This window comes from Leuresthes tenuis, unplaced genomic scaffold, assembly GCF_036924035.1.
Source record: "Leuresthes tenuis unplaced genomic scaffold, fLeuTen1.0.hap1 SCAF_22, whole genome shotgun sequence".
NCBI classification, from domain to species: domain Eukaryota; kingdom Metazoa; phylum Chordata; class Actinopteri; order Atheriniformes; family Atherinopsidae; genus Leuresthes; species Leuresthes tenuis.
This window is the reverse complement of record NW_027325376.1, coordinates 29052551-29068697: the sequence shown is the minus strand read 5'-3', so window position 1 is coordinate 29068697 and position 16147 is coordinate 29052551. Positions and strand designations below refer to the sequence as shown.

Below are 16147 nucleotides of genomic sequence, written 5' to 3'. Positions count from 1 at the left end.
ATCTCCCAATTAAAATATTTAATTCTCTGCGCAGTAATGCTGCACCTTCATCCACGGGATCGTTGTCAAAAGGACATGTCGTTTTTGTGAAGAAAGTCGCCTCCTACTGTGCCTAATGGACTTCTAGAGCTAGAAGAACTGGGCTACGTCAAAACTCGGCTGCTGACTGAATGAATGAGGACATTAAATAGCATGTGTGGCTGAAAGAGGTCGGAGACAGAGAGAAACTCGAGGTTCATTGAGAAAAACCTGATCCCGACCAGGTTAGGTTACTCCGGTAATTTACCGAGAGCTTAAGTTACCGCTCTCTCTGAAACAGGCTAGAGTTACCCCTCTTTCTCTGGTTTGAGTTATCTCCCTTTGTGAAATGAATAACTGAGAGTTTCCCTCATTTCATTGTTAATAAACCTGTTTTGTGAAACAGACCCCAGGTCCTCACGAGGCTGAAAACAATGATCTGGTATTTAGCAAACTGAAGACTGGAGCTTGAATACAGCCAGGTCCAGGATCCAGAGCAGGTGAGGGGAGTCAGCAATTAGAGCCACAGCAGCCAGCTGTCCACCATGCCCACAGGAGAGCAGGCGCCTTATTGAAAAAGAAAAGTCCTGTAGTATATTTTAGTCATGGCTGTAGCGTTCTAAGTATTAAATGAATTTAATATTCAATTACCTTCGTAGGGGCACCAACTCTCGTGCAATTTTGAGAGGAAACAGCGTCAGAAGTTAGAAACTCGGGAGTTTATCTGGTAGGTGTCCTGTCTGATTTACAAGTCTTTAGATAAAATTGGGTTGTCCTTTCTTGGAATGAACTCCTCTCCCATGCTTGGTACCAAAAAGTGAGTCTTTGTGTATTCAAACCCAGCTCTGGGTTCAGCAGATATTAATCTATCTCAAGAATCTTGAGTAAGGTGAAAGGTTCGGGTGGAAATGTTTTTCCACCCTCTTTCTCACAATTGTAAATTAGGTTTCTGTGTTTTTTAAATCCCTAGCAGAGGCCCAAAATGTTTACTGGGTCTCCCTCCTCTTCAGGCATCCTTGAGTGCGCTACTTCCTGCTCATTAGGATTGCAATTTATTGGAAACATTCAAGGTCAGATTGTATCACACATCCCATTATCCTGATCCTGGATTAAATTGAATACATGTTAATTAATTTGCATGGCTACAGGATATTAACAAAAACAAAAATAATTTACTTAAATTGTTTTACAAGTAGATTAACAAAAAAATCACTTTCAGCTGTACTTGATGAGGACTTTGTCCAAGATGATTTCTATGACAGAATTACTCAAAGTTATTCTGAAAGCTGCACAAATGTCACCCTCTCTACCTTCTGTAGCGGTAAAAATTTCATAGATTCACAGAGATAACTCAAGTCAGATGTCATTAGATATACTTTATTGAGCCCAAACTATAATTTAAAATCTAGAAGTGATTATTGGTAAATTGCAAATTATCTATTGTGTGGTAATATTAATCCTGATGTTCCTGCTGCTCTACTCACAGACCATGGTGTTATTTCTCTGAATAAAAACCAAAGCAGGACTATCTTTCATTTGACTTTCTGTCAAATAGTTTAACTCCAGTCTGCTTAAAATGATGGTTCCTGCAAAAAGATGAAATCTTTGGTTCTAGAGATTAAAAACTCAACAGAACAAACCACACCCATCTAAAATTTGGAATTTCTTGAATACAAAATTTGGCAACTCACTGTCACCATCAAATAAAATAATCTAAAAAGATCTTGAAAGAAAAGAACTAGAATTCAACAAACGATTAGATATTTTATGTAATAACACAACGCCCTCTGTACATGTAATTTTTCACTGCAGATGATAAACAGGCGATACAGAACCTCAACTAGATTAAATATATATTCATAGAGCACAGAGAGCCTTCTAACACCTTTATTACTATGGAATAACCTTCCTTTTAAGAAACTAGATAATTTCCTTCACAAAATGTTACACAAAAACACCAGTGGAGTAATTCAGAGAAGACACTGACATGTTCAGTGGAAGGGGTACAATGCGGGCTGGCCTCTGTCCTCGTCTGCTCCAGAGGGAGCCCGGTGGGCTCGCCTCTTCCAAGGTCTGCTCCAGAGGGAGTCCGGTGGGCTCGCCTCTTCCAAGGTCTGCTCTAGAGGGAGCCCGGGCGGACTCGCCTCTTCCAAGGTCTGCTCCAGAGGGAGTCCGGTGGGCTCGCCTCTTCCAAGGTCTGCTCCAGAGGGAGTCCGGTGGGCTCGCCTCTTCCAAGGTCTGCTCCAGAGGGAGTCCGGTGGGCTCGCCTCTTCCAAGGTCTGCTCCAGAGGGAGTCCGGTGGGCTCGCCTCTTCCCACGTCTGCTCCAGAGGGAGCCCGGGCGGGCTGGCCTCTTCCCACGTCTGCTCCAGAGGGAGCCCGGGCGGGCTGGCCTCTTCCCACGTCTGCTCTTAAGTGGGTCCTTCAGCTGAACAGTCTCCTGATTGGTCGTCTGGTCCGCCACCGGATCGGCTCCTTTGTCATTGGTCGTCTGGCCGTTTCCCGGGTCAGCTCCCTCGTCGCTGGTCATCTGTCGGGCAGGCTCCAGCTCTCGACCCCTTCTTTAGAGCCCCTCCTCTTTTTTGTGTTTTTTTTTTATGTCATGTCTTGGGTTTCAGGTTTATTTTTAGTCAATAGGTTTTTACCATGTTTACCATTGCCATGTCACGTTAGGTTCATTCAAGTCACCTGTCTTTGTTTTCACAGCTGCACTCTATCCCCAATCACCTCCCCACAGTATTTTAGTTTCCAGTTTCCCTCAGTTCTGTGCAAAATCCTCACCTTCACCAACAAGTCACCTCTCTTTACCTTCATGCAACATGCTTCATGGTTTTCAGGTTTGTCAGGTCAGGTTTTGTCTCTTAATTCTTCCACAGCCATAGACTAGTTTTGTTCATTCATCTTTTTCCCACCGTTTAGCTTATTGTTATCTGGCTCAGCTGTGCTTTTTGTTCCTTTTTGTTAAATAAATCAAGTTTTCCTTCAACATCTGCATCTGGATCCTCCCTCCACCACCTCACGCACAACCCCCCTACCCCGGTTGTGAAAGTAAATACATAGACACAGAGAGATGGGGGAAGGCTGCAACTTTGCAAAATCATAAAACTTTAATAAATACAAATAGAGCAAATATAGCTTTGTAACAAGAACACAAATAACAAAAGCACACAATTCATTCACCATTCTGTATGAATGAATAATGAAAATAGCTTTTTGTACAAATGCAGGCATGAGTCTATCAGCCTCAAAATATCTCTGAGAGGTGCATCAGTGTCTTTTGTGTTAGTATTGTATCATTTTGCTTTCTCTCTGTCTTGTTAAACACAGACATTCAGGGAAATAAATAAACAGCTAACATGTAAACTCTTTCAAAGGAAGTCTCAGACAGTCAAGTGGAACTGAAGCCATTGTAAATAAAACTGTCAGTGAATCTGTCTGTCAAACATTAGTCTAACATGTAGAGTCACTTGAGTTGCGCAGGTCTTGTGAGGATGGTCACCACAAGAAGATCTGAGCAGCAGTAGTCACACACAGTGGGATGACAGCAGGTCCTCCAGGTTTCATGTTATTGAGGTTGGTTGAACTGACCCATGAACAGAATGGCACCTGAACACAGACAGGAAAGCATTGGATACCACTGTTGCTATTGGATACCGTCGTTTTACCGTTGTACTATTGTGGAATGGGATTCAGTAGAAATGGATCATAAGTGTTACCAGTATGCTTGTGCTGAATTAGAAAAAGGAAGGGTCGGTCCAGAGTGATCTCCTCCACTGCCATACGTGAGAACATGATAGCAGCTAACAACAAGAAGAAAACAAAACATCTGCTCAGTGAAATGTGTGTAGAGAAACCTGAGGTTGTGCTCACTTTACATTTCCCAAAAGTTGTTCATTGTCAGATTTTGTTCTTACAGTGTTTACCTCATGAACAATTGACTGACGAGAGGCAATAATCTCAACAAAAAAAACAGTTCTGGCAGTGGCCCTGGTTACAGACTACTGACAAACAAAGACACACCACTCTCCATCAAATTCATGGTCATGTTCCTGTAACCTGATAAAGGTAAGAACTGTAATCTTTGCCACCTGATAGCAGCCTGACTTTTACTCACTGGAACAACAAGCAGCAACAGGGGGACGATGTAACTTTGCATCAATCAGGTCTTTATTTGAACTTCTCCAGATATTGAACATGGTGAACCAACATTTAGATCATAATTATCCTGGAAGCTGGGTTCAACTCAACACATCTAACCTCCTCTACCAATTACTAATAACCCTGAGTCCTGTTGCTAACAGAAGGTCAGGCAGCTGTGGCGCAAGGGGTTGAGAGGTTTGATCAATAAGGGCCTGACTCCCTTCATATGACCGGGGTGTCCTCAGGCAATAACTGAACTTAAAGTTATCAGAAAGCACTTTCCAGGGCAGCTCAGCAACAATTGCTTCCCTGTCCATAACTCCCTTTGGCCTCTCAGGTCATCAGAAGAAAATAAATTTAGCTCAACCAAGAGTAGATCCAAGTCTGCTGAGTGTGCTTTCAGTTACAATGGTCCAGGTCCATGGTGACCTGAGGTCTGCCTCCAGTCTGCCTGCATTCAGAACTAAAGATCAAAGTTTCTGATTCACACAGGAGTTAATTACTGTCTGTGTGTGAGAGAGATTTAGTACTGAGGGTACCTGTTGCTGCTGCTCCCTTGGTTCCTTCTTCATTGACCTCAATCTTCACTCTCTGCAAGACCTTTGACACACAAAGCCTCTCCTCAGCTGGGGGGGGGGGGGGGGGGGTTAATGCAGGTTAGATGCAAATTTCATGCGGGTGCATTCTTTTGATTTGGTCGTGTGGCATGGAAACATAAACTAAATACAAGATTAGAGTACATACAGAAAAAAAACTATGTACACAATAAAGCTTCTGACAAACTAAATGGCCTTTTTGAAAGTTGGATGTTAACTTACAGGTTATACGTGTAAAATCAGCAGTAGCCAAGTTGAAGATGCCTCCCAGTCCCATGTTGTGCAGAGCAGTCTTCAAATTCACCTCAGAGTTTAGAGAAAACCTGACAAAACATGCACAAATCTTCCAATTCCATCTGTCTTGATTAAGGCTGGTAGCCATGTACTAATCAACAGAAATCAAACTTATTTAATCTCAGCCAAACAGACATGGTGAGCCTTTCCTGCTCACCTTGGCATGCCCAGCTGTCTCTTGATGTTTTTCATCTCTGACCTCCACTGCTGAATCTTCTGGCTGCTCAGATCTGCAATGAGGATACTCAGTGGAACTTCAGGCTCAAAAGGTGACACCAAGAACATGCTCAATGAATCCCCCTCATATGGCACCTCAATGACATCATAGTCCATTCCATCAGGAGTCACAAATTCACCTGTGAGTCGAGGAGAAAAACATCAATGTGATTTTGTTATTGTGTTATGATATGCATGTCACCAGATCTCACATGCTACCTTTTGAACTTGGTGGCAGAGTCTCAAAAAGGGATTCAGCTTACCATAGTTGAAGTGGTTAGTGAGTCTCATCATGTGCACAGGCACAGTACTGCCATTGGCACAATGGAAAATCCTCTCCTGTGTGAGTTTGGGGTCAAAGGGAACCTTCCATAGGTGCTGAAAGTGGAGAGCATTAAGGAGGACTAGGCGGGTCTCATCAGTCAGAGATCCAGATGCCAAGAATTCGGGGATAGCCCCTGCAGATGAATAGAACAACGATTCACTCTGTTTTTCAGCTTCATTCTGTTTCAGGGTTGTTTTCAGTTAACTACAGTTGATCAGTTCTCACTTTGCATATGTTCTACCTGGGTTTGTGTTTACGTTTGTCATATTGTCTTTCAATGTGCATTCTTTGCTATATCCTGATTACTTTATTATGTTCCTGGAGTTTTTGACCATTTGATCATAAACCCTACAATTTGAACTTTTACATGAATGCATCCTGCATTTGAGTCCTCCACCTCTAACCATCAGATAAAGAAAGCAGCCCCATTTTAACAAAGCTGATGAGTTGTTCTTGTCTGCTCTTCTGTGGCTGTCAGTACCTGTGGTGTGGTCTAACACCCATGCGTTGATAATCTCAACAGCCTCGTCTGATTTGGTGAAATCCACCTGGTGGGGATGGGTTTGGAAGGTCTTGGCCAGGGCCCGACGGTATCCCTTCTCCAGGCTCATCTTCCTCTCCACCATCACCCCGCTGGCTATGTCCACCCCCTCCTCACTGGCCAGGCTTCGCTGCAGCAGCCTCTGCTGCCGAGGCATGCCCCGCTCTGCAAGGAAAGCAAGTGAGTTGGTTTCATGGTTATAGTTCTCTCCAGCCTAATGATTTCATATGTTATATCTTTGTTGTAATCTGCAGTTGAACGTCCAACAATCTTTCTGGCTTGTTTTTACAGTTAGTTTTTTGTTAGCCCGGTTTTTTCATTGGAAGCTCAAGAACAAGCTGGAGAAATCGTTTATTAAAAAAGTATTTATTAGTGGTCACAAGTAAAGTATATTGCAGCGCTGGACTCGAAGTGACAGAGCTCTCGCAGGAAATCCGTCAGGCCGAGCCCCGTTATCCGGAAACATGTTATATTTATATTCAGCTTTATCTCACAGAAGTTGTTTTCACACTTGTCAGAGTATAATTGGCCAGTTTTGGGTGACATGCTCAGGCCAGCTCCTGTCCTTGTTGTGTTCTTTGGATGTGATAAACAATGTGTGTGTGTGTGTGTGAGTGCTGTTTTAGGCGTGGATCTAATGTACCAGACCTATCTGCCCTAATAGAGATATTTTGTCTGACCCAGTTGTTTATGTCCTTCTAAGGTCTTGGACCATTTAAGGTCATCTGTTGTGCAGTATGAGCAAAGTGGAAAAGTACCAGCTAGGAACATAGGTTATTTAGGAAAATACAGAATATGAATTTATAATGTCTAAGATCAAAGCCAATTATAACATTTTAATGCAACTTCAAACTTTTTTTTAATTTTGAAAAGATTGCTCTCCTTGAATATCTTGCGTTGTCTTGCTTCCTGCCTGTTCATTTTCTTCTTCCACTGACCACTTTATTTGTCCTTTATTTGCACCAGTTTGCCTTGCTGTGCCCTCCTCAGGATCTTTGCTTACATATTATCCTGCTTTTGCTGAACCCTTTTTCTTCCCCAGCTTCTCTGGACCCACAGCAGTCTAAGTTTTTGAGTTTCTTTTTAGCTGGACCTGCTTCTAGAACCTGACCGCCTGCAGACCACAAGCCTCTAGCAAGTAGATGCATTAGCTGGCACACAAATGGCGAGCAACGAGTCAACTGAGAGCCTCCTGACTGATCCTGACTCCACCTCTATCACAGAGCTGATATTAAGCCACACCCATCTGCTAAGCCTGTTGTTCCCTGATACTGGATGAAACTCTCCAGTGGCCATACGCCTGATACTCAACTCAACTCAAACTTTATTTATGAACCACATTTAAAAACAACCAGGTTTAACCAAAGTGCTGTACAGGTTAAAGTGCATAATATCCATATAATACATATAGTGATACCTCCAGTACCCACTATTTCTGCTTTTAGACTATGTGCCTGAGCCTTTACTTCATAATGAAGTATTATTTGTATCTTGCTTTTCTTAACAAAGTGCTTTTACGAGAGGGGATTGGGTGCTTTAGGTAGGATAGTTGTTCCAAACAACACAATAATACAAAGTATGATCAATGTATCCATTCCAAAAGGCTTTCTCAAAGATCAAAGTTTTCTAGAGGGATTTGAAGGTAGCTACAGACTTGGTTTCCCTGACTTAAGAGACAGAGAGTTTCATAAGATGGGGGATTTACTAGAAATTGCCCCATGTCCATGTGATCTGGCAATAGTCAGCAAGGCAGTATCTGTGGATCTCTGTGATAATACTAGGCCTAAATGTCTGAGATGTATTTTGTGGCAAGGCTATTCATGACTTTGACAGAGAGCAGCAAAATTTTAAAATCAGTAGTAATTCCGAAAGGGAGCCACTGCAGGAAGATAAGTACAGGGGTGATCTTTTTGTCCCTGTAATAAGTCGAGCAGCAGTGTTTTGAACCAGCTGTAGCTGACAGAGGAGCCCTCAGTATGGTGAAATACAGCAGTCAAGGGGAGAGTATTCAAAAGTGTGCATAACTTTTTGTAAGCCAGTAGTTACATAAAAATACCTGACTGACTTAAGCCATAAGAAACAAGACTGAACAACATGTTTCACTGATGTTAGAATCAGATGTTTTTATTTGAGAGACGACCAAGATTAGAACCAATATATACAATAATGACCTCCAACTTCTTATCATTTAATTTAAGGTAATGTTAGCCCATTCAAAATGTTATGTGAGAAAGTCAACCTGTGAGTTTGGCAGTACTGCTGGGATCTGTGGTTTAAACACTTGGTAGCTTCCAATTGCTTGTAGCTTAAGACATTTTTTACATAATCTATGAATCACTCACCTTGCAAAGAAAAGCCCATAGCTGAAGTTATGGCCCTGTGGGTGTTTCCATCTGCACCAAGCTGAGCCATGGCCATGACACAAGCCACACCATATGGAGAGAAGGCCAGGCTTTTCTCCGCAGAGTCCTGAATCAACTGGGAGAAGACTCTCAGACCAAAGTCAGTCTGCTTATCCTGAAGAGAGCTCAGTCCCACCTTGCTTAGGGTCAGCAGCAGGAAAATAGACACAGAGTGCATGCTGGGAAGGGAAAAAAGAAGAGAGTATATTTGACTATGGTTGTTAATTCAGATTCAAGGTGCAGTGAACACAGTTAAATAATGGTATCTAAAAACAGAAGCTTTTTGTAGAAAGAAAACTCTTTATCTCAGTTATAATTTCCTGACCTGAATGAACACAGGGCCTGTAAGCTTTGCTCTGATCTTTCTTTGCACACACTTGTAGAATGTATCAGTCATGAGAATATAAATATCACACCTTTTTCCAAAAGAGTGGAAAATGTGACGGATCAGGACGATCTTAAAAATGAAAAAGTTGAGCACTGAAACAGCTCAGTGTATCCATTGAGAAATAATGCACTCCACTTTTCTGTATTTTGAGTACACTGTTTCTGCCTCTTATTAAGATGGAGCAGCAGCAATAAGGATTGCTCATTAATGTTGTGGTCATACATCTGTTAGTCATAACCTTGGAAGTAAAGTAAGATAATTTATTTCAGGAAAAAAAGGAAACAAAGAAAAAATGACAACAATGAAAATAAACATTGCTGAAAAAATAGTTGCTGCTCAACTTTGCGATCATTTACATGGAAATACTCTGTTTGAAGAGTTTCAGTCAGGATTCAGAGTGCATCATAGCACAGAAACAGCACTGGTGAAAGTTACCAATGATCTCCTCTTAGCCTCTGATAGCGGACTTGTTTCTGTGCTTGTCCTGTTGGATCTCAGTGCTGCATTTGATACGATCGATCACAGCATTCTGTTACAGAGACTTGAACATGTTATTGGGATTAAAGGAACTGCATTAGGCTGCTTCAAGTCATATTTATCTGATAGATTCCAGTTTGTTCTTGTAAATGAAGACTCTTCCTCACACACCAGAGTAAGTCATGGAGTTCCTCAGGGTTCTGTGCTTGGACCAATTATTTTTACTTTATACATGCTTCCATTAGGTAACATTATTAGACAGCATGGCATAAATTTCTATTGCTATGCTGATTATACTCAGCTTTACTTATCTATGAAACCATATGAAACCAATCAGTTCACTTGTTTATTCCAATGGTTTTTCAGTAAACTATCAATCCCTCCCCATGAAACAGTACATGGTCCTATACCACTCATATTTCTAATGATGGGTAAGACATTAGACACATTAGAATCCTCTCACAGTAAGTACACCACCTACTGGCTACAGAAAGTTAGCCTGATGTGACTGACTACTATGTTTCCATTTATACACAACTACAACATTTCAATAAAATCCCTACAAGGGCACCTTAATTTTTTGTTGTTTCTTCAATTGATACAATTTCAATAACTTAAAAAAAAATTAAAGCATGTTATCACAATCAGGTTCTGAGACATCAGTACTTTCATTGTACATTGTATCGTTGTTGAAGTAGTTTGACTCTGCAAAAGGTTAACTATTAAAACTGGTTAAGACTGCTTTGCACTTTATTTGTAAACAATACTGAGGAGTTACACACAAAAATCAAAATGTTAATTTTGCAGCACTGTTCTATGGTATGGGTGGCTGAAGAAGGTATGGGCCTGGGCATTCTAATCCCAGGTGTGACAAACTGGGTCACATACTGGGTTAGGTTGGGAACATGGAATCTGAATGAACCATGTTCAGGAACTCCATTGCACATGCAGCTTCCAAGAGCTGTGGCCTGAGGTTGTCAGTGCCTGTCATGACGAAAAGCAGAAGACTTGCTGGTGGATGCCAGCGGTGAGGGAGACCGTCAAGCTGAAAAAGGAGGCCTGTTGGCTTGTTTGTCCCAGGGGTCACCTGAAGAAGCTGACAGGTGTCGAGTGGCTAACAGGGCTGCAGCGGTGGTGGTTGCTGAAGTTAAAACTGGAATGTTGGAGGAATTTGGTGAGGCCATGGGGAGGGACTACGGTTTTACCTCAAGGATGTTCTGGCAAACCATTTGATGACTCAAAGAGGAAATCAACAGGGTGCCTGGGGTGGTGGTTTCCATTTTTAAGAAAGGGGACTGGAGGATGTGTTCTAACTGCAGGGAGATCATATTACTCAGTAACTTTCCCTGAGAAAGTTTATTCTTGGGTGTCAGGGAGTAGGCTCCAATAGAATGTTGGAGCTTGGTATCAAGAGGTGCAGTGCGGTTTTTGCCCAGGTTGTGGAACAATGAACCTGATTTTTATCCTTGCAGAGTTACTCAGTGGGTCATGGGAGTTTGACCATCCAGTCTACATTTGATTTGTGGACTTGGGAAAGGCTTATGACCTTTGTTTCCTGAGGGATTCTGTGATCACCGCAGAATGGTCAACGCTTCACAATTTTACCGTGGACTGGAGGGTGAGAAGGGTACACATAGATTGCTTACATTGCGACTATAATCCTAAACGTGAATCCACTGTAATCCTCGTAACATTGCGCCAACAATATAACATGAGTATAACATCAAAGTCTCTGTTAACATCCTCTCTGCCCCAAATAAATTATAAAAAATACATGTGGAAAATAAACAAAGAACAAGAACCAATATTTCCACATTTCTTTCTCTATTATCTAAATAGATAGATTACATTTATTTTTTATTATTAAACACTCCATGAATGATATTCTTCAACAGCTAAAATAAAGTTGTCAGTTTGAACCGCCCCCATCCTGTTGGCGACCACCGCCCTAACGCTCTCTGACTCTGGTCGCTATGGTTTAAACGTGCCTTCAAAATAAGATACAGATATGCCAAAAAATGAATACAAAGTGCATGGCAATTTTAACTCACTATCACGCTAAATAAATGTGATATCTGAGCTTGTTTCTCTGCAATTAGATGGATCCATCTGGGAGTAATGGAAGACAATGACACCCGCAGTGTGTTGCTTATGTCCAGTCTACTCTGTTGTTTTGCTTTGGTTGCTGTCACCTCAGAAAACCCAGCTTCACACAGATAGGATGTCGGAAATGGTTTTCAGTGATGTGGTGGCGATCTCAGGGTATTCTGCCATGACTTTAATCCAGAACACAAGCAGAATTGTTGTCTCGAAAATACTTTTAAAGCCACCGTGGTTTGCAATCTCCAGCAGTTGATCTTGCACCAACATGCTGGAGTCACCTAGTTTGCTGATAAATGGGTCGCGGTTCCATTCCTTGGCAGTTCTTGGGTCCTTTTTGGTTGGAAAGTAGCGTTCAAACTCTTTTAAAAGCAAAGATAGGTGATCGTGCACCAGCTAGTAGAATGAATGATCAGGCTCAGTCTCACACAAAATCCCCGCTAATGTTTGAAACATGTTCAATATGCCTCTGTTCACGCGCCGTCCCCACAAATCTAGTTTACTTTTAAATGCAGCTACTTCATCTGCCAACTTGAAGACGTTGTCATTTTCCCCTGAAGTGACAGATTGATTCATTGAGCAGGCTGAATATGTCGCACAAGTAAACCAGTTTTGCGACCCATCTCTCGTCACTGAAATGTGCTGCCTGTGGTGACTTCTTTTCTGAGAGAAATTTTTCCTCGGGATAACCATCTTATTTCTGTGTATAAGAGAAGCCATCTGTGCTCCACGTTCATCTCCTCACAAAGCTGCTCAGAAAGGTGCGAGTTAAGGGCATGTGCTTTGATGTCGTTAATAACTTTAAAAACATCATTCAATACGCTGTTTAATTCTGGTGTCATTTTTCGGTTTGCAAGTATTTCCTTGTGAATGATACAATGCGTAGATTTACACTCAGAAGTGACCTCCTTAATCCGAGCAGTTAATCCAGAAAGCCGTCCGGTCATAGCAGCAGCTCTGTCTGTGCATATGCCGATACAAAAGGACCATTTCAGTTTTCCTAATATATAACCATCCAGCGACTTGAACAATTCTGCGGCTGTGGTGCTGGTTGGCAACGATAGTGCACATAACATATCCTCATGTACATCCTCCTGATAAAGATATCACACATAAACAAGCAGTATTGCCTTGTTGTCAACATCTATAGATCCGTCAACCTGGAGTGCGTACCACCGTGATGTATTAATCCTCTCCAACAATTGTTTCTCAATGTCCTCGGCCATGGCCTGAGGGTTGGGGACCACAGCCCTATTTCATTGATCCTGTTTGGGATTTTCATGGACAGAACCACAAGATGTAATCGTGGAGCGGAGAGCCTCAGATTTGGGAACCTAATGGACACATCTTGGCTTATTGCGGATGATGTGGTTCTGTTGGCTTCTAAAAACCATGACCTTCAGCGCGCACTGGAACGGTTTGCAGCCGAGTCTGAAGTGGGGAGGGATGAGAGTTAGCTCTTCCAAATTTGAGGCCATGGTTCTCATCTGGAAAAAGGTGGAATGCTCTTTCCGGCTCAGAGATGAGTCCCTGTCTCAGATGGAGGAGATAAAGTATGTTGGGATCTTGTTCACAAGAGATGATAAGTTGGAGCGAGAGATGGACAGATGGACTGGGGCTTTGTAAGCAGTAATGGGGATGCTGCTCCGATCTGTTGTGGTAAAGAGGGAGCTGAGCCAGAACAAGAAGCTTTCACTTTTCTGGTCCAGCTTTGGTCCAACCCTCACCTATTGTCAAAGAGCTGGGAAGTGACCAAAAGAATGAGGTCATAGCTACAGCGGATGAAATTAGTTTCCTTTAGAGGGGGGCTGGGCTCATCCTAAGAGATGGAGTAAGGAGCTCAGCCATCTGGAAGGAATTCTGACAGATCTGCTGCTCCTTTGCATTGAAAGGAGTCAGTTGAGATGGTTCGGGCATCTTCTTAGGATGCCTCCTTGGTTTTCCGGGCACATCCTAGTGGGAGGAGGGTTGCCTCCACAACCCAACCTTGGATAAGTGGAGGACAATAGCTGGATTGATTGAAATTCTACGGCAGTGCATTGAGCATTGAGCTTCTTGGTGTGCATCAAAAATCTGAAAACAATAGTGTGGTTAATTGTGCTGTATTATGAGTGCATAAGTGATTGGAGTTGGAGTTGGCCAAGTCTTTTTACAGAGAGAATTGTTGAGAAGGGTGTATTCTAACAAGTACACTTCAACATGTGGTTGGAAGCTGGGGATTGGTTTTGTAATTGAGGGATGGGTGCTTCACCTCCTGAGTCATAGCTGGGCCAGAATCCTGCTAATGAAGTATATACAGTATATGGGGACATTGTCAGGATACTAGTCATTTATTAAATATTATGAGCAAGCAGATATATTAATTTATTTTTACTATTATATTTTGGATCCAAGAAGTGTTATCTTTGTGCAAATCAGAATTAGACAGCATACTAAGCAGACCAATCGCAACACTCTGCGTCTATAACCTAATCAGAAAAGTTTGTTTATTAGCTCCAACTTGGGCTATGTGTATACTAAGCTGCAATGTCGGTGTATGATGCATACTGCATTTCTGCCCTGACGGTGTTATTAAATCGTTCCTGAATATACAAAAACTTTAAGCTCCTTTCCGTCATTTATATAAACACTGTATGTACATTTCAATTTGGCCCTATTCATACATTTATGTGTGCAGCATTTTAATGTTACATTGGTTGGGATGAAATTATTTTCAGCTGCTTTATATTCTGTATGTGGGTGGTTTGAAAATATATTTTGTATTTCAAACCCACATATGTCATACTGACCACACCAAATGAAAGAGGTATGTCTGCATGACATTTAGAATATCTGTCATGTGTATTACGATGAATTGGATTGTAATTGGCTTTAATTTGGCTGTATCTTTAAAGTGCTTTGAGATGACAGTTGTTGTGGTTTGGTGCTATATAAATAAAACTGAATTTAATTGAATTGAACTTGAACTTGAATCAGTGGGTAAGTGGTCACATTCTACTTCTGACAAATGCAAACATTTGTTGGACCATTTGTTGAATACGCAAACACAAAACACACAGTAGGCAAGTCCTGCTCAATATGGTTTTGTGTGTAACTAATATATTATATAATGAGACAATGCTGTTGGTACAGTGACACTGCCCACACATTGATGAAAATAAGTGCTCCTCCAGATGATAAACTGTCAGTTTCTGTTTTTAGCTGCCTTTGATCTAGATTTTTAGATCCAGAAATGTTCTAAGTTGTTTACTATTCTTTTGCAGTTTTTGAGTATTGTCTATGCTTCTATATTTTGTTGTGACATGTAACAACTTGCCCCAAACAATATTTGTGGTAATATAAGGTAAATCTCACAGTTAGGTTAACGGAGGACTGTAGTTACACTTCAATTTCTTCTCTAGCCTGGAAGAAAATTATCCTTTTGAAGACTTCTAACTAAAAAAATGTTTTACATGAAATGACTCTGACAAGGAGTAAATAGAAAAATAATCATAGGACAAGTCACACAAACGAGCAGTTTCATTTTTGAACCTCATGTTGTGGAGAATAGAACAGTGAGACAACATGCCTCACTTTCTCCCGTTCTAATAACTGACAGGCATGCTGCTAACATCTATCAATATGTTGAATTCATATGTTGTACTGTTGTCATGATTTGTCAGGATGTCTGAGGACAGATCAACACCACTAAAGGCCAGGTTTGGAGATGGATGTAGTGCGACCTATTATTAGTGGCTTCACAGGTAATGATGTTTACTCATAGTAGGCTTCCACATAGGTTAGAATGTCAGCATGCTGATGGCTGTCGCTGCTGATGTGATCACAAAAAAGATGCTGTTGAGTTATGAATCTGTTCCTATTTGTCACACTACAGTAATACCTCAGTGTTTTTAACTACTGCCTATAAAGCTTTATAAGCGTCACATTGTAGACTACTACTTTATGTTGCTTCTTCTGCAGTTTATTTGTAGTATAACAAAATAAACTGAAAGCAACATGTTCATGTTCAGGACATTTTCAGAAAATGTTGCTTTGACAGAAAGTTTGATGGTGAAATGTCTCTTTACCAACATTTTTACATTGTTTTACATTGGCAAAGCTCTAAATGTGAAGTAATATGGCAGTTCTTACCTTGTGGTTGTATGTTTCAGATGAAGAAGGCAAGGTCTCAGTTGTTTCAACTTTGTTCTCCTTCCCTGCTGCTGCTTGAGTCTGAGGAATTGAAAGACTTTGTCTTTTTGTACTCCTGATTTGCACAGCCAGAATCCCACCCTCCTCCTACGCACGCAAACACACACACTCACAGACACACACACAAAAGTCATTAGTGACGATGATGTCATCTGACAGTGTCTGGACGAACTTCCTGTCATGAACACACATGTACCCCTCCCCCTCTCCCTCTTCTGTCTGCCTATGCTGACTAAAGCATGACGGAGCATATGGAAAGTCACGTAACTGTTTTCCAATTCAAACACACATACATTCCTTTGTCTCTATTACTCAAGAAGGAGAAATGTAGCAAACATTTTCTGAGTCCTTGAATGAAAAGCCATAAATGTTACAAGTTATTATCAGCTGGCTAACAGCCTGCATCACAACAGTCTCCGTTTCCCCTCAAGGAAAATCACATGACTGTTTTAATATTTTG

General features: G+C 41.5%; 1 protein-coding gene across 1 annotated transcript; it reads right to left on the bottom strand.

The window, feature by feature from the left end:
- Nucleotides 1-3149: 3149 nt before the first annotated feature.
- Nucleotides 3150-15769, bottom strand: serpine1 (serpin peptidase inhibitor, clade E (nexin, plasminogen activator inhibitor type 1), member 1). Its single transcript, XM_072376292.1, has 9 exons — nucleotides 15628-15769; nucleotides 8472-8710; nucleotides 6070-6294; nucleotides 5527-5721; nucleotides 5205-5403; nucleotides 4976-5076; nucleotides 4697-4783; nucleotides 3734-3817; nucleotides 3150-3623 (listed from the first exon to the last, which is right to left on the bottom strand). The coding sequence occupies exons 2-9, from the start codon at nucleotides 8707-8709 to the stop codon at nucleotides 3583-3585; spliced, it is 1170 nt and encodes a 389-aa protein (XP_072232393.1). The 5' UTR covers nucleotide 8710; nucleotides 15628-15769; the 3' UTR covers nucleotides 3150-3582.
- Nucleotides 15770-16147: the final 378 nt, after the last annotated feature.